Source organism: Amphibalanus amphitrite, unplaced genomic scaffold (assembly GCF_019059575.1).
Source record: "Amphibalanus amphitrite isolate SeventyFive unplaced genomic scaffold, NRLGWU_Aamphi_draft 000395F_arrow, whole genome shotgun sequence".
Lineage (NCBI taxonomy): Eukaryota > Metazoa > Arthropoda > Thecostraca > Balanomorpha > Balanidae > Amphibalanus > Amphibalanus amphitrite.
The window spans coordinates 493,845-518,153 of NW_024881889.1; the positions used below are offsets into that span (position 1 = coordinate 493,845).

At 48.1% G+C, this 24,309-nt stretch overlaps 2 protein-coding genes across 8 annotated transcripts; one reads left to right on the forward strand and one right to left on the reverse strand.

Moving 5' to 3' along the window:
- On the forward strand, window positions 1-24,302 carry LOC122390422 (sorting and assembly machinery component 50 homolog). 7 transcript variants are annotated; one of them, XM_043383348.1, is made up of 11 exons: window positions 1-156; window positions 3,633-3,695; window positions 13,973-14,047; window positions 16,927-17,145; window positions 18,344-18,555; window positions 19,431-19,536; window positions 20,956-21,131; window positions 21,512-21,605; window positions 22,093-22,254; window positions 22,650-22,776; window positions 23,930-24,302. In XM_043383348.1, exons 2-11 carry the CDS (start codon window positions 3,675-3,677, stop codon window positions 24,115-24,117), a joined length of 1,380 nt encoding a protein of 459 aa, XP_043239283.1. In that variant the 5' UTR covers window positions 1-156; window positions 3,633-3,674; the 3' UTR covers window positions 24,118-24,302. The 7 variants fall into 7 exon arrangements, with proteins under 7 accessions (XP_043239283.1, XP_043239284.1, XP_043239287.1 ...); XM_043383349.1 differs by having other exon boundaries at window positions 24-230; XM_043383352.1 differs by having other exon boundaries at window positions 27-80.
- On the reverse strand, window positions 8,018-11,027 carry LOC122390423 (glycine receptor subunit alpha-2-like). Its single transcript, XM_043383355.1, has 2 exons — window positions 10,299-11,027; window positions 8,018-9,632 (listed from the first exon to the last, which is right to left on the reverse strand). Exons 1-2 carry the CDS (start codon window positions 10,346-10,348, stop codon window positions 8,435-8,437), a joined length of 1,248 nt encoding a protein of 415 aa, XP_043239290.1. The 5' UTR covers window positions 10,349-11,027; the 3' UTR covers window positions 8,018-8,434.
- Window positions 24,303-24,309: the final 7 nt, after the last annotated feature.

Here is a 24,309-nt window from a genome sequence, read left to right on the forward strand (position 1 = left end):
ACCTCATCAGCTGTTGGCGTCCATTTCCCTGCTAGTTATTCTGGCGCCACAATAATTTTATTCGACAAAGCCGCAAAATAGTTGTCTTTTGGCGTGGCTACTATATTGTTTTTGCTATTTTTCAATATACATACCGCGCTATTTTTGTTGAAGGAGGTGGTGTGTGATAGGTCACACACCACTGATAGGTACCTGAGGTACCTATCAGTGAGGTACCTCACTCTGATGAGGTACTGATACTGAATGATATCTGCATTGCGCATATCATACTATGAATTTTGCACGTAGACTATGTTATAGATATTGTACCGTACCTATATATTACCGTGGTTAGAGCTGCTTGAATTTCAATTTTACTCTAAAGTCTGTACTCAATTTCAATTTTGATTTGGAAGTCAAAGTGACATGTGGACTTGGGTGGGTTATTTGAAAGGGAAGTTAGTTACCTACCTGCTCAATTCAAATTGGATTCTGATCAGGGTGTGTTATTTCATTTGGTTATGAATTGACAATATCGCTTTACACCATCACCACCAATCACCAGGTGCCCTTACCTTACCAATGTTATGCCAGACCAGTTGGGGAAACTACGAGGAGCCAAGCAAAAATTGGATAAGCCAATCAGCGGCTGGAGTGGGCGGGGCAATGACCATATATGGTCATAAAATCAGACAACTTCATCTTTTCAATGAATTTTAGCATTCAAATGAAAAAATAAGGCATAAGAATGTTTTTTAACCACACAAGGCCTACACTCATCCAGTGCATAATTAACTGGCGGCTCTAAATCGCAGAGTTACAACGCATGGCGGCATGGTCAAACCGTGATTGGCAAATATGGCCGATTGAAACAGACGCGCCAAAAAATGTAAGCAGTACCGTGGTTTAAAAATGTCATTTTTATTATTTTGTTTATGGTTTTTCTAATTGTAGTTAAATTATTATTTTAGAATTAAATATTTTTGTTTATTGTAATTAAATTAAATCTTTAAACAGTTTTCTTTCATAAAACCAATCCATTTATTGAATGGCCAGCTGATTGTGATGCCCAGAACCTGCAGAAAAGCCGTTTACCTATCGCCATTTTCGAGTCAATTCGCCGAATTTAATCAAATCACACTAATTCCTAGTGAAAAATGGAAGCCTTTTCTCCCCAATAAGTAGACACGATACCGCAAGTACCGGCTTGTTATACAGCTTTTCACCCTTAGTAGCGGGGGCTGCATTTATGCCCATATATGGTCATCAAAAGTCCATTTATTGACCAATCCATTTTTTGACATTCGCCTCGTAGTTTCCCCAACTGAGACTGGGAAAAATGTAGTATGCACGCTATGCCAAATTTATCTGGTGTGGTGGTGTTGCACCTGAAATTTCTGCACGCCTCAGCCAGACTGGAAAAATGCATGTTATGCTGAATATGTCTCGCGTAGTAGTGGGATTGCACAGAAAATTTTGGAGCACACCCGCCGTTTTTCGCATGCACACATCCAGAGCACTTCGCATGTGTTGAGTTCAGCACATAGTAGGTAGCCGTTGAATTTTTCAGCACAGAGTGGGGCAGCCACAACATTTTTGGTGAATAACAGTCACTGAATTTTTGGCATGCTGGTCAATCTAGCAGCAGTTCGTGCTGTGGGTGGCTCTGGAGAGGGTTTGGGATGAGATGTCCCCTGCTCCGACTGTCATGTGCTGCTGCCGCCCTGAGTTTATTCAGCGGAGGAGCATCCGCCCACGAAAGGTGAGCATCGTGAATGCTCAGCAATTCTCAAGTCCTTCAATGGGTAGTCCTTCCTGCTCACTGCGAGATCGAGAGGAATTAGAGTGGGGATAATCTGACAAAACAAGCGGCCGCCCTGCCCTCGGCCGCCCTCTCGCTGACCTGGGCGTGCCGATTTGTGTGTCCTTCCGGTCCCGGCCTTGTTTCATGCCACGACGCTACAGTCCGCTGAGCGTATTGTTGAATTGGCGAACATCAATTCCATTCCATTGAATTCCATGGAAATTCCCCCCTGCCCCCAAAAAAATTATTTGGAAACATCACATTAATTCAGATGCTCGACCCACGAACACTCTGTCTGGTTGATACAACCTTGGTTGGTAGATGTGTTCATGTGCATTATGTAAAAGTGGCATAATTTTTGCGCAAATAGACACCCAACTTTCAGTGCAACTCATGCAGAAGTTTCAGGGCAAAATTGCTTGCGCCGAATTTCGGCGAATGAGGGTCTCACAGACGTCGGGCGCAGTGTGTGGATGGTTTCCAGTATGGCTCCCCAGCACACGTCTGACGAAACTTCACATGTGCCAAATTCAGATCATGGCGACCGCTAAATTTTGTGGCGCATGTCAGTCGCTGAATGGCGCAGATCAGCAGACCAACAAGATTCCTAAAGATACTGTAGACGTGCACTCACATGCTCATGACACCTACCTGTCCTGGGGCCAGGGTGATGAAGCAAGTTCTGCTGTGGTGTTTGGTGTTTGCAACGGAGCACAACCCATGTGTGTTTCTAATCCCAAGTGCAACTCACAGCGTCTCCTTGACTCATCGGCGTAAGGCCTGATCTGCGCCAATTAGTGTTCTTAGTGTTAATTATCTACCAATTTCGTATGGCATGGCATATCCCAGCTATCAGAATAGGTTTTCCTGCATGGGTCAGATCAGCGCTGAAGACCCTGGGGAGTTGTTGGGGTCTGGACCCATGGCTTCACTGACAGCACTGAGTGATAGATACGCAACTTGCTTTGCCATCTCAGCGTGGTTTGGTCTTCTCTTGCTTCTACAGTGTCCCTAGGGGCTGGTATGATCCTTCTGAGACTGGATGGCTGATCTCACTAGTAAAGAAAACCCTTAGATCAGGTTGAGGGCCTTTCAAGGCACTGTGGGTCTACCGAGCCTTCATAGGCTGAGGGCAGTCTCCAGACCTGGGAACTTACGGAAACGAGTAAAATAGATTGATAAGCAGTGTCGACGAACAAGCCATGAATGAAAGGTTTTGGATCAGTCCAGGCATAATTTTAATGCAGTCTTGATGAGTTGATAAAGTGAAGAATGTCAAGGTCAGGTACAGCCCACCGCTAAAGTAATGTAGGGTTTTACCAATCTCAACGATTGGCTTTGACTGGCGATTGTTTAATGCGGAGTGATCGAAAAGAAGATGACAATAGCTAAAATTGCAGCTGCAAGGGTGACGATACATATAAGCTACATTCAAAGTTTCATTGTAGTCTGGCTAATCGTTCCTAAGCTTCAGAAGCAGAACATACCCATGACTGAAACCGCACATTACTTCTGCTGTGGACTGTACATACCTAGAGTTTAAACCTTTGGTCAATATTTGCTATGTCTCGTCGAGAGCAATCGGCTGTTTTTTTTTTGCGGGTGGTATAATGTATTGCTTTAAATGACTCCTCAGAAACGAGTCTAGAAATACGCCAGGTTTTAGCGTCCACGCAGCTTTACCGACTACGACTCTTCCGCCACCGACACCGACTCTTGGCTCGTGGTCACGACTTCGGGCGACTCCGACTCCGAACCTCTGAAATTCACCACAGCATAGCTCTGAACTCATACACGTATACTCTGCTGTATGTGATATGAATCCTGACGGAGACCTCATTTTCGGCAGGTGCCGGCTGGCCTGTGGAAGTGCTCGTGAAGCTCCATCACCATGGGCGCCGTTCAGGCCAAGGTAGGTGCCGTCTGCGTTTATAGTATAGGTTTCGAGTAAGGGCTCCAGCGACCAGTAGTTTGGGTGCAGTCTGAATGCCCGTAGCTATCAGAGCGACCAAGCTGGCAGATTCTGCCTAAGTGGACCCAGTCCCACCCGAATGGGGGCGAGGGTGAGGGCATTTAACGCCGCTATCTACTGGTCGCTGGAACCCTTATCTCGAGGCCAATAATACACCTGGCTCCCCTAGTCAGACTGTTAGTTATGCCTACAGCAAAAAAAAAAAACGAAATCTTGATGTGCTGATCGACGCTTACCTGCACAGTGCGCACATAAGCTGAGGTTGTGAGAGGAATGATGAATTGAGGATAACGTAACTTTAATGAACAGTCATGACCTTTGTTTCCTAGGTTCCATTTTGTTTCATTTTCTTGTTGCTGTTGTTTTATTGCCTTTGACTGCCACATTTTTGTGCTTCTCTGCCCCTTTATTGTTCTCGAAATATTTTTCGATAAAACGTTCGTCTCCGAACCGAGTAGCGTTCCTCAGCTACTCAGAACGAGCTAGTATTCGACTAGTAGAGATTCCCCTCGCTAGATGGCACTAGCAGTAACGCCTGAAAGTATGCTGTGCCGCATGGCATGTAACTCCTAGCGCAAGATACGCTACGGCGCGGCCCTCTCAGTGAAATTTAGATTGCGATGAATGTGGTTATGAAAAAGCAATGCTATATGTCTTATATCATCGCATAAGGACCTATCGGGAGCGAATGTGCTCGTTTTGTTTGATGGCACTGTCACATTTGCCGGCTCTGTGTAGGTGGCAGCACCGTCCACGCTCGGGCTGGTTGGCGAGGGATCACCAAGTAGACTTTCTGGAGTAGCAAATTGCATGGAGGAAGCTTGTTGGTTGCATTCGTACCTGAGAACGTGAAGGTATCACTATCAATGTAAGTTTGGTTTTAGCTTGCCTGTAATTAGCAACGCCTGCTAGTTTGAGCGAGAAGTTTTGAAAAGGGAATTGGAGCAGGTGAACTAATGGAATGGTGCGCTACCTCCTCGAGTTTGCTCCCATTTCTTTATGTGATGCATGGTATCCAATAGCTGTGTAAAAGGCTCGGGTGGTGACTGTCCTGCCCGTGAATTTTAAGCTCAGTTCTGCAGCCTCATTGACTGATTATGTACGGGCCCTATTGGTGAATGTGTTGGGTTTGCAAAATCCAGGCCATTCCCTTGAATATTTATTACGCCCTGCTTACTATTCCTTGTTACTATTATTAAGGTCGACAAGACGTTATGTATCGATTTGTATGCGCTCATGTAGACACTTCATTCTGCCTGGCCACCTTTACCGCCCCACTTTGCTTGTACAATGTACATTAACGCGTTTGCTTGGTCATTAGATACGTTTAGGTCATTTAAATGCGTTCAAATGGCTCACTTGGCTTATTCATCGTGAGCATATGCTTTCGTCCGATGGCTTTGATAGTTGGGTTGTCTCTGTGGGCCTCTTGAGATGGGTCTGTAGTTAGCTGAAAATTGGGTGATTTCGCCAACACTGAGCAATGTGCCTCCACGTTGACCTGAAACATCATAAAAGGCATAGGTACTTTTAACTTTTTCGTCTCGTTTGCTGTCATTAAATTTGATGGTTCAATTTATGTGCAAAAAAGGTCATTGAACAGGATGTAGTGGGATCTTGCAATGCGTATCAAGCTCGTGCTGACAGTTTTGTGCGATAAAGTTACTTGGCGTATCATAAAACACCATTGTTCCCAAAAACATCAGTTCTAGGTAGGTAGGTAATTCCATCGATTGTTTTCTGTCCTGCTGTTTACAGTGCTCAAGCCAGGACGCCTCCATCGTGAAATGTGTATTGTCATGCACATACATTGTTTCGTTTATTTTCATTCAGGTACAGTCCACAGCAGAAGTAATGTGGGGTTTCAGTCATGGGTATGTTGTGCTTCTGAAGCTTAGGAACGATTAGCCAGACTACAATAAAACTTTAAATGTAGCTTATATCTATCGTCACCCTTGCAGCTGGAACTTTAGCTATTGACATCTTATTTTCGATCACTCCGCATTAAACAATCGCCAGTCAAAGCCAACCGTTGAGATTGGTAAAACCCTACATTACTTTAGCGGTGGGCTGTACATAGGTATTGCTGTCATGGTGACACGGTATGCTGAATATGTGTTGAAATGATAAGTCGTCATCCGCGGCCACCACTGGCGGTCGCAGCCGCTAGCAAAAGGGGGGGCCAAAGTCACACTCGCGGGACATAACATTATCCGTCACCGGGAGGGGGGGGGGGTGATCGGCTAATTTTTTACGTCCACGAGGCGCCGCACAGTTGGCATTACTTATGCTTCATCCATCTCATTCTTGCGTGAAATCTTTGAGCTCAATTTAAGGAATTTAAGGCAAAATCACCAGTTCCATTTACCGTCTCACGGTGTGCCCACCGGTCGGGCCGCTGCACCGTCCATGACGACGGATCGGTGAAGCATAGGTATACTGGAAGGTCAGGCACGCGGATTCATGACCTTACCACTATAAAACAATTCGGAAAAGTACAGATACATCTTGCTAAAAAGTACAGATGCCTCTTGCTTTGAACAAGCATGTGAAACCCAGAGAGCATTTTTAGACTATGACATTTACCCATATAGGTACCTAGTTGTGTGGCGGCGGGAGAGAGTAGGTACACCGGCCTCTGGAGACCCCCACAGGTTCCGAGCTTTCAGAATTGGCATCTGAGGGCCGCGCGCGACTCCTGCGGGGCTTCGCAACGGCTCTGTTGGGGCTCACTCAACCTGCCTAGTCCTACTGCTAAAAAGACTGGCCCTGAGCCCTAAGGACTTCATCAGTCTCTGCCAGCCCCAGGACCCATACCGGCTCATGGGGTCCCGACCTCGAAATATGAGGGAATCAGCGCGGGACCATCAGGACGTAAAGCAATCTCGATCAGGACCAACGTAAGGCTGTGCCGGAGACTGCGTGAGCCCTCTGATCTTCAGAAACCCACCCATGTATGTTTTCATGTAGAGGCTAGTTTAGGGCCCTCAGAGACCAGCACAGGGCCTGCAAACTACAAAGGCCAGTAGTTTGAGACCATCAGAGACCGAGTTGGGCTCTCAGAAGCTAATGTGGGTCCTTACTCATTACAGGCCAGCATGGGCCCTCAGAGGTCAGCGTGGGGCCCTAAAAGACCGGCATGAGCCGTCGTTGGACCCCAGAGGCCAGCAGAGGGCCCTCAAAGGCCAAGATGGGCCCTCCTCAGAGGCCAATGCAGACCCTTAGAGGCCGGCATCGGGTCTTCAGCAGCCAGTGCGGGGCCCTTATTGGCACCTAAAGGTTCGTCTTGGGACACCAGAGACAAAAATAAGGCTACCGGAGACCGGTGTGAGACCCTCAGACGCCGGTTGGGACCACTGAGGCCGGTTAGGGGCCCTCATAGGCCAGATGTGGGGCCTCAGAGGTTGATGTAGGCTCTTAGCGGTCAACGTAGGCGCTTGACCGCCACTGAAGTTCCCTCAGAGGTCAGTGTAGGACGTTCAAAGACCGGTGTGGGAGCTATATTAATAGCTGGGCGTGGGTTTTTTAGCCTCGTGACGATCGAATAATTGCCAGGGCCCCATACACCTATATGGGGGCCCATTGGTTGTTTGAGGGGGGGGGGGGGGGGAAATGATATGATGGCCCCCTTTATTGACCTTTGGGGGCATGGCCCTGATGCCCCCCCCCCCCCCGGCCCCCGCGACCGCCACTGTGTACACATTACACACATGCCTCTGAGATTACATACTAGCTCATGCAAACTCTATGCAGGCCCCGGAGGTCCCACGCTAATCCTTAAGAAACCAAGCCGGCATACGGCGTCACCACCGGGCTTCTGAGGTGCACAGCACCAACCCATGAGGTCTTACTTTAGTGTCTTGGAGCCAATCTCCTTTAGCAGGGCCCACCCGCCACTGCCGAAGAGGGTCTCATGCCAGCCATTGCTGAATGCTGGGCCTACGAGAGCCTCAAGTAAACCCACGCTGATATTCCATATAAGATCCGGCCATACTCGTGAACCGGTGCCAGCGACGCTGACCGCCAAATTGACAGAATGCGAAACTGAGCCCACTCATGAGTGAAATTTACGTCCTTTGATGGCGCAAGAAAGAAAATGAAACATACGAAAAACTTTTCTAGGACTTTTGTTCGATCTGAAAGGTGGGGCCAAAAGATAGTATGGCCCCACCTTTCAGCACCAAAGGGGGGGCCATGGCCCCCGTGGCCCCCCCCCCCCCCCCCCCCTGCGACCGCCAGTGGCGGCCACCAACTCAATTAACAGTTTTCTTTTTGTTTTGTTTTTCTTTTTCTTTTCGTCCTTTTTCTTTTTGTTTTCTTTTCGCCCATACAACATTGATTTGGGGTTCAACGATCGTATTACAACGTATCCGTAATATTGCTTGTTCGATGATATAAGAATGCATTAAATTTTTGATCAGCACACTTAATTTAGTTATAAGTTGTTTTTTGGCCTAGCAAATACGATCAATTCAAAAATCGAGATAAATTAAAACCAAGTTGCAAGTTTTAACCGGGAAATCCAAATCGGAACGGCCATTAATAACTGCGCAGAAAAGTGCCTATGACGGCAATGATGACGTATGCCGTAACTAGGTTCGTGATAACACAAATATCACAAATATAACTTCGTGATATTTGTGCACTGCTCTCCTGAGCTGTCAACTTTTCACAAGCGCTTACGCAATATACTTCATCTTTTCGAGATGCTTCTTCTTTTGGCTAGCCGTAAAATAAAGCCAATAAATGATGTTGAACAAAACAAACGAGACCGGGAACAATATCTTGGACACGTTGTCGACAAAGTGGGGTGACCGGGACGCGAGTGTCAGGCGGCGCCGGAGACTGGAGCCGCCGTGCAGGGAGCGCTGCTCGCGGCGCGGCTGGCCCAGCGGCAGCACGGCGCTCTGTTCGCTGACCAGGCGCCGGTCGTAGTGTCGGTACGACAGCGTGAACTCCACCAGGGTGGCGAACACGGCCAGGATGCAGGCGAACATCCACACGTCGCTGGCCTTCATGTAGGAGACGGGTGGCAGCTGGCGCTGCACCGTCTGCGACTGCGTGGCCAGCGTCAGCAGCGTGGTGATGGAGAGCGCGATCCGACCCGGCACCAGGTTCACCGGCACCCAGAAACCCAGGAAGCTGATGGCCACAATCAGCATCGACGGCACGTACATCTGCAGAAGGTAGTAGTTGAAGGCACGCTGAAAGAAGAAGACGGCCCGCAGGCAGCTCTGGCGAAGCTGCGTTCCCTGGTAGAGATAGGTATAACTGCAGTTACCTGGCAGCACGCGCAGTAGCTGAAACTGAGCGATGCGCGCCTTGAAGTTGTTGAAGTAGATGCCCGGATTCTCGAAGCGCAGGTCCATGAACTGCTTGTCGTAGGCGTATGGCTCCATGATCATTTCGCAGACCTGCGTGTCCATGGGAAACAGCTCGAAGTCGAAGCTGCAGCGCAGTGTCAGCGTCAGTCTCTCAGAGAAGTAGAGCGTCGAGTTCTCTCGGTTCAACCGCAGTGCCGCGTTTCGCCGCACCACCATATGCCTGGACGACTTTTTGTCATGCACAAAATACACATCGGGCAGCCAGAGTCGATCAATCTCGCCCGTTTCGATCAGCAGAAACGGCCGGCGCAGACAGGTGGGGAACACGATACGCGGATCGCGCCACTTCAGCCGCAGGTAGAGCGCCACGGAGAAATCCGACTGTAGCTCGCTGACTGAGGTGACGGCCACTACCCAGACGGAGAGGTGAACCGGCAGCGCCTGGTCGCCGGAGAAGGGTGCCACGCGTCGGTCGTAGTCAGCGGGAATCAGCTGGTCGGGCGGCGGCCGCTCGCAGACAGTGCTGTTGGCGGTGGTGGCCGCGGACAGCACGCTGGGAACAAGAGCATGGCGATGTAAGAGAGTGGATTCACACGGAACCAGGCGTTGATAGATAATGCGGCACCTCTTGACGGGCAGTTTGTCACGCATAAGCGCTCTGCACACCATATGATACATAGTTGAAGCGTGTGTGTGATTGAGAGCGTAAAGAGCATTGGTGTCGAACTGCACGACGTTAATGATGTGTACACTGCACACACTGTACAGCTCGTTAGCGTGAACATTTTGAATTCTTAGTCAAATCTTTATCTACAGACCCTACATAGCAAGTATGCACTGGTCTATAGTTATTAGTTAATCACATCCATGTTCTCTTTTAGATGTATGCACATTTCAAAGGCTCAGCGGAGCCTTGGAAACGAGCCAAAGGCTCGTTTAAGCTTGGAATTCCAGTATCATCGAGTCGCTATTGTTTTGGGAGTCCGACACTATCAGCTTTGTGAAATTTTGTGAAATTCAGCGGGCCATTCTTCGAATGCATAAATCCCCTTGATATAACTAGGAAGACTTGGCACTGTATTTAGATAAAACTAAAAGTTGCTCTCATATGCCCAGATAATGTCAACGAAAAGCAGAGTCCGTTGTTTGAAATTCGTAACTCGTGAGATAAATATCCGCCCAATGCCCGACTGCCCCTCGGAACAGCCACCTTACAGACCTGACCGTGCAGCACAGCAGGCCGACCAGTCTCCGCCAGTGAAGCACCATCTTCGCGGCTGCCCGAGCGGGCGGGCAGCACCGCCACACTGGACTCCCACCTGGGGCAGCAGTAGAGCGCCACGCAGTGGTCGCCTGGTCGATGTGACGTATGGTGACCCACCCCGCCCGGCCGGCGTCGACCTATGCGCACGCCAAACGTTGATTGGTACACACTGTTGTATCGTTATGCATGGTCTCTCATACATTTGGTTGTTTGTTGGGGTTGATGGATGGATGTAGCTGCATGTCTTTCTGTCGATGAGTTTCCGTGACTTGTGTTCGTTCATGCGCCGATGAGGGACATGAAAGGGGTTTCCTCTTCTTATTATTGAAATTATTGTCTAACGCAATGTCAAACGGTCACGGTAGTTCTTCCCTTGAAGAAAATTACTTACGCTTCTGCGTTTTCTGCGTTTCATCATCTGCGTTTCACGCGTCATTCTTGTAATGATACCAATAAACTTCTGGAACAGTTATTAGTAAACATCGGAACATTCCAGCTGAGAAATTGTTGTACGACAAGTAAATGATTGGCTGTACCAGGGGGGTACGCTCCGGCTGTTTAGCATTACGAAAAGTGGTGACAGACGTTTGTGGAGGATTGTCGACGAACTCTTGTTCCGCGAGCAGCACTCACGCGCTAGCGGAAAATCCACCAATCAGCGCTCGGCAGTGCTCGACGCTGATTGGCCCGACGCTCGTGACGAAATTGCGGGGGACCGCAGTTATTCTCTATGGACCCGAATAGGCTTTTGGATTTCAGAGGGGTTTCTTTAAGATTATATGCTGTTTCGAGCTGTTTTCGAGTTGAAATATATTTCTTATGACTGTTAGCTATATAATGGCACCATAAAATCATGATTTTAATTAATATTACCGATGTAATATCGGCCGAAAAGACATGCTGTCTTGGCACGGACTGCCCTGCGGCTGATGTGGGGCCTTTAGTGCCAGCGTATGGTAATAATGGGCTGAAGAAGGGTTATTGGAGACTCTTAGAGCCCCACCAGGATTCAGTATAGGGTCATCAGAGGCCGGGAACGTCCATCAGGGGTCTGAGTAGGCCTGCCATAGGGGCATACATGACACATCATGGAACATGGGTCAATCTAGATCCATTAGGGGCCGTTGAAGGGCCATCATTGTTCAGTGTGGGCCCGCAATTACCTCTAATGGGCATGCCGTGCCCCGATGGACTAACGCTGGCCTCCGATAAACCATCACCAGCCCCTGATAGGTCTACAAAGCCCCCTGCTGGGTCTAAATTGGTCACTGATATGCCCAAATGGGTCACTGAGAAACCCGTACAACATCCCCTGACTGCACCTGATGGACCAATGCCGTCCCCTCATGGGCCCACCACGGCTCTTGAATGGCCTCTTCAAGTCCCTGAAGCGCCTTTATTGGCCTAAATGGACCCCTGATTGGCTTATGTTGTCCCTAATGGTCCTATATGGCCCCCATGAGCCCTCAATTCGTCCCGAGACAGCCTTACATTATATGCCACCGGCCCCTGGTAGGCCTGCACTGGACCCACTGGGCCTATACCGACCCATAAAGGGCCCATGTCGAGCCCTCATGGGCCTCCGATGACCACACGCCGACATGTGTGGCCCCATCAGCAGTGGTCCGTCTATCCCATGTACTTACGGTCTTTTTGGCCGATGTGACACCGGTAGTATATAGAAATGTCATAATTAAATGTCGTTATTATATAGTCAAAGGTCACGGAAAGAATATCCAAGCTCAAAAATGGCCTCAAACCCAACAAAAACTGATACAAATCCCCTTCAAAAGTCATAAGTCAATGAAACGCCATAGGGGAGTAGCTGCAGTCCCCCGCAATTTCGTCACGAGCATCGGGCCAATCAGCGTTGAGTATTGCCGAACGCCGATTGGTCGATTTCCGCTAGCTTGTAAATGCTGCTTGCGGATATAGTCTTGAACAAGTGAGGGTCGCGGCAACTAAATATTGCTTGTCACCACTTTTTCTTCGGGAGCGTTCTACCTGGTTTATATAGCCTTGGGCTGTACCATCATTTACATCACCATTCATGCAAAAACACAGGGAGGCGTTCCGCGTGTCCGTGTTTTGTCCCGTGCCAGTCCGGCCGACCATCGAACTCGGAATGGTGGGAGTGTCCAGCTGCTACACTGTGCTCCAAACACTGGCAATGCCGGCACCCCGCGATCCTTGATTGATGCCGTCTGCCGGGACCGCCTTCAAACAGGCCTCATCACCATTGCATGCGACCTGTGTGACGATGGTCATGCAGTGAGGGTCGGAACAGCGCCCCACCTGGCGTGGAAGGCTGTCGTTTGTTTCCATTTTACTGTGCGTTGCTCCATGCGGAGTCGTTATTGGGTTATTTGTGGATGGAGGAAACGCAATGGCGAGCATGTCTGTTCGGTGAATGGTATGTAAATGTTGGTCACCTGATGGTGTCCCAAGACTCCCAACAACTATTGAACAAGTCTTTACAGGAAATTAACCAATTAACCATGCGCTTTTGAGGCTCCCGGATGTGCCGTGTGCAAGCCATTTGCGCAGTGCGTGGAAAGAGAGCAATACATATACCATTTCCTCTAATTTCGCTCTTCTATGAAACTAAATAGATTAAATATACATATTTATTGTGCCAATTAAAACATTAATATATGTTTCGTGGATCCACCATGATTAAAAGCTCTTGGTGACGCAAAATTGCTGCAGTCTGCTATCTGCGAGCTCTAGCGCCTATGCCGCTAAGAAACAATCCTCTTTCACCTTAATCCTCTTTCATACATTTGTGAATGAAGTCTGTAGCACAGCCATTCCCGGATCGCGTTACATTTTGATGTAATAAATAACTTCTTTCTTACTTTTATTCTCAGCCCAGGTTTGTCCATTCTACTGGACTGCAGCAGAGCACCGTTCGTCGTTCTTTTGGTTGGGTATGACCGTATTTGTTTCGTGTTTCGAGGTTTGGTGTGTAAGGGGTAATGACCCGACATTATTGGCTCCGCAGGAACGCAGGTATGATCAATCAACCAATGCCCGGCATGGCCAATGTGCGTGACCTTTTTCCCTTTGTTCGGAGCATTCACCATGAATCGATGCTTGGATGCAAGGATCAGTAGTGGTCGCAGTAATTGAACCAGTCATTATATTGTTGCCAATAACGTCCGCCACATTCATAGAATTGTGGACATCGTAGGCTAACGCATGAGCTCTAACACCACCTTTTTAGGCCGGCATATGAACAATTTCCGTCAATATGCCATTTTGACGCAAACAGGACACCAGCGCTGCTGTCACTCTGTGTTGCCCAGTGCCACTGTTGCCGCTCCATCTCATGCTGACCTCCAGATCCTGACCTCTGATGACCCCTGTTCATACCACTGATCCTTTCTCTGATCGCTGATGACCCGGGCCCCGAAGACCTGTACCCTTACCTCTGAAGAACATGGACCAGGACCTCTGATGAACCATATTCTGTCATCTGACTGCTTTGATTGAGCTTTGACCTTTTGCTGACCCATAAGCTGACTTGATGACCTGTACCGACCCATATGACTTGATGGCCTGTACCCTGACCTCTGATGACCCGTACCCTGACCTCTGATGACCCCTGACCCCGCGTGTGCCCACAGGCGGCGGCCAGTGAGGATCTGACCCCGGCCGCCCACGAGGAGCGTTCCATGCTGGAGCAGTTCAAAACCATACAGGTGGGTGGCCACTTACACACGGAGCCGGCAGCGAGCCGTGGGAACGCCGCATCCGTTTGGCTGTGTCGGTGCTCGATAATGTCCATTGTGGTCATGGTCTGCCCTGGAAGTATCGACAGCCACAAAGCGCGAAATGTCTCCTCGCGCTGTCGTAAGCATCTGTGACATGCACTTATGTTGATTCACATTGGCATACTTCTAAATTAACACGACGTGTCCTGCTTACACACAATGAGAGTTTGACTTTGGTGGTGCCTGCGTTGCATGTTGACGGGTAATAATATGTTTGTTTTAACCTCACGCACGATAGTTACGCTCGAAACGAATGAAGTTTGCGTGGCATTCCGATGGCTTCTGCCTGGCCAAGTGTAATTATCTGTAGAATTTTTATGTGGCATTGATCCTCTCCGTAATGTGTTAAGTGTATTGGCGAGCGCGTTCCGCACTAGCCAGGGCATAAAGGGAGCTGAACTGATCGCTTGTGGCATGTTAGCTCGGCTAGACAACTTGTGAATGAGTTGATATAGCATACTACGTGCTCCACTCATTTTTTCATATTTTGTATTTGCTGTCTGTCACCATGGGGGCATTCCACGTCAAGTGAGACAAAAAATGACCATTTTGAACCTCACCTCCTACGATTTTTGCGAAACTTTGTGAAACTACTCATCTATATGTGAAAAGAAAGGAGACATGTTTTTGTCAAGATATGACGTCACGTTTCCGAGGTACACGTCATCAAACATTGACTTAGGCAAGGCACATTGTCATCTTTAAAGCGTCATAACCATTGAAGTTTTAGACATATCACCATGAGACAAAGTGTGAAATGGAGGGAATAGATCAGGCTTTAATTTGAGGATAACAATATTGACATAATTAGCTAATTAATGAACTAAATTAAAATTAAAAAAATAAATTTTGATTTTCTGAAAAATGGGTACCCTTCGATTTTGCTGATTTTCTCATACTTTATTCTCCCATACATAAGCTACATCATATAAAAAATCCAGAATGGGCCGACGTCTACGTAACTGCCTTTTGGACTTCGGAATGTCTGGCACTCGCGTGTTTCGTTTTAGCAACCAAGGAGAGGCGCTACCCGGAGATGCTTCTTTCTGCCCCAAACCAAAGCAAACCTAGCCTGACCTGACGTGACCTGACCTAATCTAACATGCGTAAATATGTACAGCCCTCACGGCCGTTGCCGACTGGCCAAATGCTACTTAGATACGAACATTAGCCCTGCACGACATTTGCCGGCTGGCCAGATGCTACTTAAAAAACGAATGCGTGTTTAAACACTTGAGGCTAACCGGCCACGAGCCAGCCACCTTTAGATTACGAGTTGGGTACACTCGGCACACTAACTACTAAGCCACGGAGATAGCTGGTCATCGCGGAGATGTAAGCCAGTTTTTTTTTTTTAATGATGCAATTGGGCATTCTCCGGGCAGCGCCTCTCTTTGGTTGCAAAAAGGAAATACGCCTGACTCTCCCAGCGCTAGGGGAGAAAGGCCCGGTTTAGCCAAAAAAGGTATAAAAAACGGAATTTGAATTGTAGGTGGGGCGGTGGGGAACTTTATCGTGTGCCAATTTCATGGCCCTAGATCAATATCTTCAAGATCAAATGAGGTTAATCGTGATGAAATTTGCTTTGGTGACTATTTTGCGTTTATACGCCCATAGCTCTAAGAGTTACTGGCCGATTTTCCTATTTCTTCCTTTTTACGACATTTGTAGTGTTATGAGAATCTTAAGATAATCTAACCATAAATTTGGCAGTTAGTGGCCTGCTAAGAGTAAGATGTCGCCGGCAAAGGCGCGGGGATCGGCCGACGCGGGAAACGTTTCAGTCACAGATTGTGTTTGCACCCTAATAATTCAATTTTTACCAGTTGGTTTTCGTATTTATTTGACCATTAGTTTGCCTGTACATTTTTAAGCCTTCACACAAAATTTGACACGAATCGATCATAATCAGCGGTAAGAAGCGCAGTGCAAAGATGGAACCGTCCGGCGCCGGCACAGTCTACCATTCAGGCGGCAACGGCCGACGCCGGCCGCCGCGCCGCTCCGGCAAGATGTTTGACTTTACACCGCTATTACTAGAAAAGTTGTGGACCGATTTACCTATTGCTTGCACAGGAGGATTTGCAATTCAATTCTGGACAGATGCTGAAAGTTTGCCGTTAACATAATAGTTATGGCGTGAGTTATTGGCGAAAAACAGGTGGGGTTGGCGAAATCCGCCCCTTCCATCGCCCGTGCTACGTTGCACTACTTGTTGCTATATCATCCAAAGTTATCGTTGGCCCACTCTAATTTTCTCAGCACGTATGCCTTACGTGTGGTGGAAGATAATGTCCAAATTTAAGCAAAATCGAAGGGTACCCATTTTTCACAAATTAGATTTTAAGAATTTAATTCAAAATAAAATAAATTCAAAATCACCAAAAAATGTTAAAATTACCAAATTTAACTAGCATAACTCCTCGTGTTCACGTTTCCGTTTGTTTGAAATTAATAGCTTCAAAAATGTTGAAGCTATAGATCTTTCAAGATTGCAATACACGTCCAATTCTGCTAAAAAAGCAGAAGTTTAGCGGCTTGTATCTCTGTAGCCCGAGGGCATATGACAAAATCCTTTGACCCTCAGAGGTTTCACCCAATAGCCAACAAGCATACCAAGTTTGAACAAAATCGCAGAGGTGGCCGATTTTGGCTGTCCCGGTTGACATGGAATGCCCCCATGACATTTTCCATTCACTTTTTCCGCCTTTCCATTCATTCGCCGCTTTTATTAGTTGTTTTCAGTGCACTATCCCCCATGACCATACCGCCGGTAATTTTCCACTCACTTCCACCATCTTCCACAGGCTCGTGTGGACAAGGTGCACGTGGACGGCGTGGGTCGCACCAAGGATGATCTCGTGCAGGCCACCGTGCAGCCCATGTTCGAGGCGGCCACACTCGAGGATGTGATCACACGCACGCACGAGGCACGCACCAGGCTGGAGCAGCTCGGCTGTTTCCGTTCTGTGGGCGTGTTTATTGATACCAGCCGCGGTCCGGAAGCTACCGAAAAGGGGCTGGAGGTGAGTTGATGGGGGAGGAGTGGGGGAAAGGGCAGTGGGAGGGAGGGATGGGTGGTGGAACAAGGGCAGAGTGCGTGGGAGGTTGAGTAATCAATGGACGGGAGAAGAGAGGGAAGTTGAAGTCGGTGGGTGGCACGAACAGACCCCAAAATTATTTGATGCTGGGGATTCCGGTCATTGGTCAGGAAAGTGAATGGTGCTTGGCTGTTTTGAGGTACTGACGTCCTATACCAACGTCTGTGTATAATCGCTAAAAAAAAGCAATGAAGGAAACCCCTGGATATTATTACTTTCTTCTTTGCTCCATTTTCGCACACCATAAACCGCTTTCCTTCGATATAAGAGTCAGGTGACCCTTCAGTTTTCAACTGATAGAAGCTTCGTCGCACCATTATTTTGGATATTATTGACTAAATGATGAAGTGTGAACCGATGACTATAACGATGTAGCGTATTCCGACGAAAGGATGTCACGCCTAAACATCCTGCGTCATTTCTCTGCCGGACGAAAAACGGTTACAATACAATACATTCCGACATGGTCCCGCAGCGGTGAACACGAATACATTTTATTGCTGCACAATTAGCGTGAGTGATGCTTTGTCTACATGCACGCAGCCGTGTGTCGTCCGTCACATTTCCGTAACGATTATGTTCCGGAGTAACTTTATGAGGTCACGCTGCCAGCGGGGTCGCAAAACGTTCGTAGGGCTTTTTCTCGTGTATGAGCGTACTATGAACGGTGGCTATGCGTGCCTCCGTGCCGTTCGTTCAGAGTCTTGTTTGAAACACGGGAGTAGAGTAAGTCGAACGATATTGGCTTATTGCTATGTTCTGATCTATTTTGGCTGATCACGTAACATTCCATGCAAACGTCGGCTTATAACTACATTTATGTAATTTTATGGGCTGTGTTTCCGTTTTTCATGAGACTCCTATAGCCACCGCCCGCTGTGGCTGCAGGAATGGTAGGTCTCATTTGAAGTGGGAAGGCCTAGCTTCTGAAATTCATTAAATGGTCAGATTTTGGGAACTATTTCTTTGAGCTATATGGAGCTAGCTAGAGGCATCTACTTTTTCCTCTGTTGACTAGGCTGTTCCTAGAATACGAGTATGTCCCGTGACTCTGAGTTGAGCTGTTGGGGATAGACTCGTCTTAGTATCGTTTCCCCCACCGACCCCCTGTCTCTCCCACCAGGTAACGTTCGAGGTACAGGAGCTGCGTCGTATCGTCGGAGGTATCAACACGCTGGTCGGTCAGAACGAGGGCTCCCTGGTGCTCAGCTGCCGCCTGCCCAACCTGGCCGGACGCGGCGAGAAGCTACAGGGGGAGTACACCTACGGCACCAACAAGACCACCGGCGTCAATCTGGCCTTCGTCAAGCCCTTCCACAACGCCGCCGGAACCACGTGAGTTGATCTATTGGAGTGTTTGTGAAGGGAAGAGAAGGGACTGTGTGATGGAATAGCGGGGCTGGGTTATATGTGACGGAGTTGGATATATAATCTGGAATATGTAAAAACGGTCCTAGGTTGAGATGCCTTTCTTCTCATGCTGAGCTCATAGCCGGATATTATACCTGCCGCCCCCCCCCCCCCATCGTTAATCTAGGATAACATTCCAAATGCAATTGATTGATTGTTGTAGTGGAATATTTACGTGATTAATGACTAGGTTAGTTGACATCTGTAAGAATATATCGATTCTTCAGCATTCATGCCTTTATAATAAATTGATGTTTTGGCCTTCCATTTGTTTTCTTGGTTGCCGTCATTCCCATCAATCAAAGTACCCAGGGTCGTTCGCAGACACTTTTCCATGGCATTTCGACTTAGCAGGTCTATTATCAAAAGCATACCATTGCCGGGATGGGACTGGTGCGAGGCATATGGTGCTGTTCCCTTATTGATGTTATTGGCAAACCCAGCATTGTCAATCGTGAATGTACCCAGACGCCAGACATATTCACAAAAAAAATGTTATTCCCAGTGCATTAATAATATTGGCGAGTCCCGATGCTGCTTGTCTCTATATATTTACACAGCATGTTGGATAGTCGCGTTTTTCAGCCTTTTTCATTTCCAGCGCCATCAGTGTATGATGTAGGTATCGCACGATGCATTGGTGTTGGTTGCAGCCTCTAGTCTGATTCAATACCAGTATGTTCAGGTGCAATACATCCCCAGTAGGCCCAATTCCCTGTTCCCTGTTCACCAGCTTTACAACCGTTCCACTTTAGTCTGCAACGACCATACCATAAATATATGATATTGTATCGCTTCAGGTTGTCCACGTCAGTGTACCAGTCTGGAACGGACTTTCCGTGGTCGGGTTTCCGAGAAATCGATCGCGGCCTGCTACTGGATCTCAGTTTCCGATCCGCCACAGACGTAAGTGCTGTGCTGTTTGGTAATGCCACTTCAAGTAGAGGTCATTTCACATGGTGTGACGCGCTTTGGCCCGCCTTAAAATGTTTTCCTGGCGGTATGATATCGCAGTGCGGTAATACAGGTTTTGTAATAACTCCGGCAACAAGCCTAGCTTAGCCGAACGGAGCCAAGGGTTTCGGCAATAAAACGACCTTGCAAGAACAGACCAGGCATGCTTTTCCCCACCCGAGTATGAATGCGTATTGCGTTAACTACTAACACCGGTATGAATGGTAGTTGCTTGTGTTGGTATAGTGGGCAGTCATTTTGCTCGGGCCGACACTGTAGTATTGCATGCGTTATATTTTATTTGTATTTTCCACTTCTTAGCAGGGAGTGCCGCGACTTGTTCAATTTATTATGTTCCCTGGTGTTAAAGTAAGGTCTCTGTGCGTCGCCGGGACTGTGGGAGGGGGCACTCCTGGTTACCTGATCATGGGTAACCGGGACTATCTTAGAAAAAACTCAGGAGCGTTGCTCACTGCTTAGGAGTTAGCATAGAAAGCATGAATAACATGAACAATGAACATGAACATGAATAACATGATAACATGAACATGTTAGCATAGATAACATGATTCATGTGATCTATGGAGTTTTATTCAATTCGTTTTGCTTACGTCACTGGGAACATAACAAAGTTCCTGCTTTAATCTTGAAGAGTGTTACCAGTTGACGCATGGACAAAACATGAAACCAGTACGCGTTATCGGTTGAACTCATTTGCACTCCCATCCCCAAGTGCTCACATTGCTTCGCCCATTTCCCGGTAGGTAGGAGGGGTGTTTACTGCAGCCCTACCGCCATGACCGGACGGTCCGGACCCTTTTGCTACTTTATTCCTCACAGCTGTCCCCATTCCCAGCCTATTAACCGTGCCTTAACGATCAGCCCCGCCTGTATGTGCCAGACGTCTGTAAAATGATCAACGAGACACGAGTGCCATTTATTTACTTTGTGCCCATATTCAGCAGACCGCACGAATGTTGTCATAGTTCGCGTATTATTTTTGTTATGTACATAATATGTAAGACAGCAAGCGACGCAATACACTTCACTTGTTTGTCAAAGCCTTGCATAAGTAATAAAGGCCAAGAGTCAAAAGTGTTACTGGTGTAAATATGTGGGATATTTTGTGCCGCACCGCCTCACCTGGCTTAACCCCAGTAAAAAGTATAGGAACATGGGAACATTACTAGGAAATGATGCCTCTTGGATATGAGTAATTGGCTTTACCCATCTCCCGCTAGACACCTCGCATTGGGATACGACGGTGTGCGACCTCAGCCTGACCTGACCTAGCGTAAACACCATGTGCATCACATTACGATACCGATTCGATGCTACGTGACCTGACCTGCCCTGGCCCGTACCCGCCAGGTGCTACACTCTCTGCGCTACGACGTAGCGTGGCGCGAGGTGGCCTGTCTGGACCGGGCCACGCCGTTCGAGGTGCGACTCGAGGCGGGCCACTCGCTGAAATCGGCCGTCAAGCACATCCTCACCGTCGACAAACGCGACTCGACCATTTTCCCCACAGAGGGCGCGCTTATCAGGTGGGTGGCGGCGGACTAAGGAATGTGAAGTGTGGGGTATTGGTAGTTTTAGCAAGGTTCACAATGAAATTGCGAATGTCATGTCAATGTGAGGTGTTGATGGTGATGTTTCGGTTTTCATAAGGGCTCTTGAGTTGTAACTTGCTTGCTTTGTGGTAACTTACCAAATATTCGCAGTCATCAGCTGTTAGTGCCGTCTTGATAAATCTGCCACCCTGATACCTGATTATTTGTTATGGTACTCCTTGAGTTGTGAAGAAAACTGATGGATGCTGACTTCGGTATCCAAGCCATTGATGATGGTTTAGTGTGTCGTCAGCAAGTGTGCTGTCCAAGATGACATTCCGTCTTAACCATACCTTCCGCACCGTGCTCTCTAGGCTGAACCAGGAGCTGGCGGGCCTGGGAGGTAACATCGGCTTCCTGAAGCACGAGGCCGAGCTCCAGTACAATCTGCCTCTTCCGCTCGACATCGTAAGACACGCGGGGCGGTCAAAATGGCAACAAATTTAGGGCAGCGGGCGGCATTTACGGGGCACTGTCTGAGTCTTAAGAGCGGAAATGAGTATGCGATTACACTGCTGAAACGCGTTATGATTTGCAATAGAAACTCATGACGTTAACAATTATACCTGTCCGTTTTATGGGTCATTCTAGCGCGCCTGTTCCCCAGCAGTTGTGACTCTGTATTGTTCGATTTCAGACGTCACCGTAAGTGAATCTATTGAGGCCACCTGGCGTCCTAGTTATTGCACGATGCGCATTATGCTGCCATTTCGCCAACATTAAATAGCCTCATCACAATAATTCATAGTCGGCAGCTTATCGTCGTCTTTGTATGTAACATCACCAATCATGGTTCATCGCCCATGTGTCCCTTTTATAGCTACTAAACCTGACACGCTCACCAAGACACACTGTTTCGGTCGCATCCTGCCAACGCCGCACGCTGCTCCCACAGACACTTCAAGGCGCCTTCTTTTGTGGCCACATGAAGGCCATGTATCCGGAGAAGACGTACAACATCAGCGACCGCTTCTTCTTGGGCGGACCACTGAACGTGCGCGGATTCGAGATGCGCGGCATCGGACCCCAGTCGGACGGGTCCTTCACCGGTGCTGATGTGAGCCGGGGCTGGAGGATTGGGGAGGGTAGGGACAAGGCATTAAAGTCATTGGTGCCGTTGTGAGTCGTGTTGGAGAAGTGAGTGGGTGAGAGGATTTGACGTGGGCTGGGCAGAGAGGGGAGAAGTATGTGTGTGGGGCATGATGAGAGAAAGAGAAAAAAAACAGTGAGTCTGGTTGAGTTGTGAGTCAAGCAATCAGCCAATCAGCCAGTCATCATTCATTCAATCAGTTAGTCGGCTAGTCAGTCAGTCTATGAGATATAGAGAATAAGGCACGAGAGACGAATGGAAACCGTTAGGCATCTCTGTCTGGGCTGGTCTGGCTGGACAGCTGTGTTGAATACTGCCCGTGGAATTGAACTAGCGCTGACCGCCTGTCCGGCCTGTTCCAGATGTACTGGGCGGCCGCGTTCCACCTGTACACCCCGCTGCCGTTCCGACGCTCCAAGGGCGGCTTCGGGGAGCTCTTCCGAACGCACTTCTTCGTCAACACAGGCAACATCGGCAACTTCAGACTCAGTGAGTGGCAACGGGACATCACTCGCATGGATGGGAACTGGGAAGATTGTTGGGAATCGAAGTTATCATACCTTAATAGCCAAGGAGCGTGCGACGAAACTTTTAACGTTCGATAACGTCTGGGCATGAAGGAAACTTCGCGTTGGTTCGTTTGTCAAATGGCTACGGTCTCTAATATTGAAATAATGAGGCTTGTGGCAAATCATCCTCTATCATGCAACATTGAACGCCAATTCTTGGTCAGCAGAACGTACCATTGCATCACAGTGTATTTATGTACGATAGCCCTGTTGAACGCCTTTTCACGTTTGTCTGAGGTGCCGAAGTAAAATAAGTACCGTAAGGTGGGGCTATTTGAGACAGTGGGGCTATTTGAGACAGTATTTAAAATTGCTATAAAATAAAAACCACTTGAAATTCACGCTCAATTTTTTGCTCAGGCGATTTACTGCTCGATTCCACACTTCCCTGAGCAAAAATATCACACAAAAATCAAACGATCTTCATTTGATAGCGATTTTAAATACTGTCTCAAATAGCCCCACTGTCTCAAATAGCCCCACTTTACGGTACCAGCGTTTCTGCCATGAATGACAGTTCGTACGACGGAATGCAATTTATTTCATGCGACAGGATGCCACTTCATTGTCCTATTTTATGGCGTCATTTTGCACCGCTACTAAGTACTAAGTCGTCTACTAAGTCTACTACTAAGTCTTCTTAATTGCACTTTATTCACATTCACAGGCATTATAAGATAGCTGAATGACTTTAAGACATAATGTATTGCACACAATGGTCAGTCAAAGGCTTAGGCAGAAGTATGTCTAGGTTGAGGTGAATCTAATTATGTAAAAGCTCAACTATTTCTAGGCAACAGGGTGCTCGAAAATTAGTTGCCTCTCTTTCAAAACGACTTCTACGATAAGCGAACAATGAAGTGGGTCTTAGTTTATGCTCTTATATCGATGTTTCCGTCCTCCATCAGACACATTTCCGTATTCACTCGCTCTTCCTGTTCATCAATGTCCAACTTCGTGCTCCTCCAAGACCTCCCGCATTTTTTATTATTATTATTACTGGTATATTCTCACTACGTGTATTCCCCCATGCTACCACTGCAGACCCTCACCGGCGCCCTCTGCGCCCACAGGTGACGACATCAGCAGGAATGCCCAGATCCTGGTCTCGGGCCTGCGGCTGGCCTACGGGATCGGCGTGTCCATGCGGCTGGGCGAGATCGCGCGGCTCGAGCTCAACTACTGCGTGCCGACGCGCCTGCAGAAGGGCGACCGGCCCGTGCACGGGCTCCAGTTCGGCGTGGGCGTCTCGTTTCTGTAGCGGCGGCTGGCCGGCCGACGGCGGTCCCAGACAGCTGGTGATGATATATTCTGTGTTACGACGCGCGCGTGGGCTGCGCACGCGGACTCGGTCCAATGCGGGACCTCCGCCCGGCCAGCTTTTGTGGTGAGGTTGTCACTGGTGCTGAATAGTGAATATATGATGCGTTGGACGTTGTTTTAAAAGTTTTTG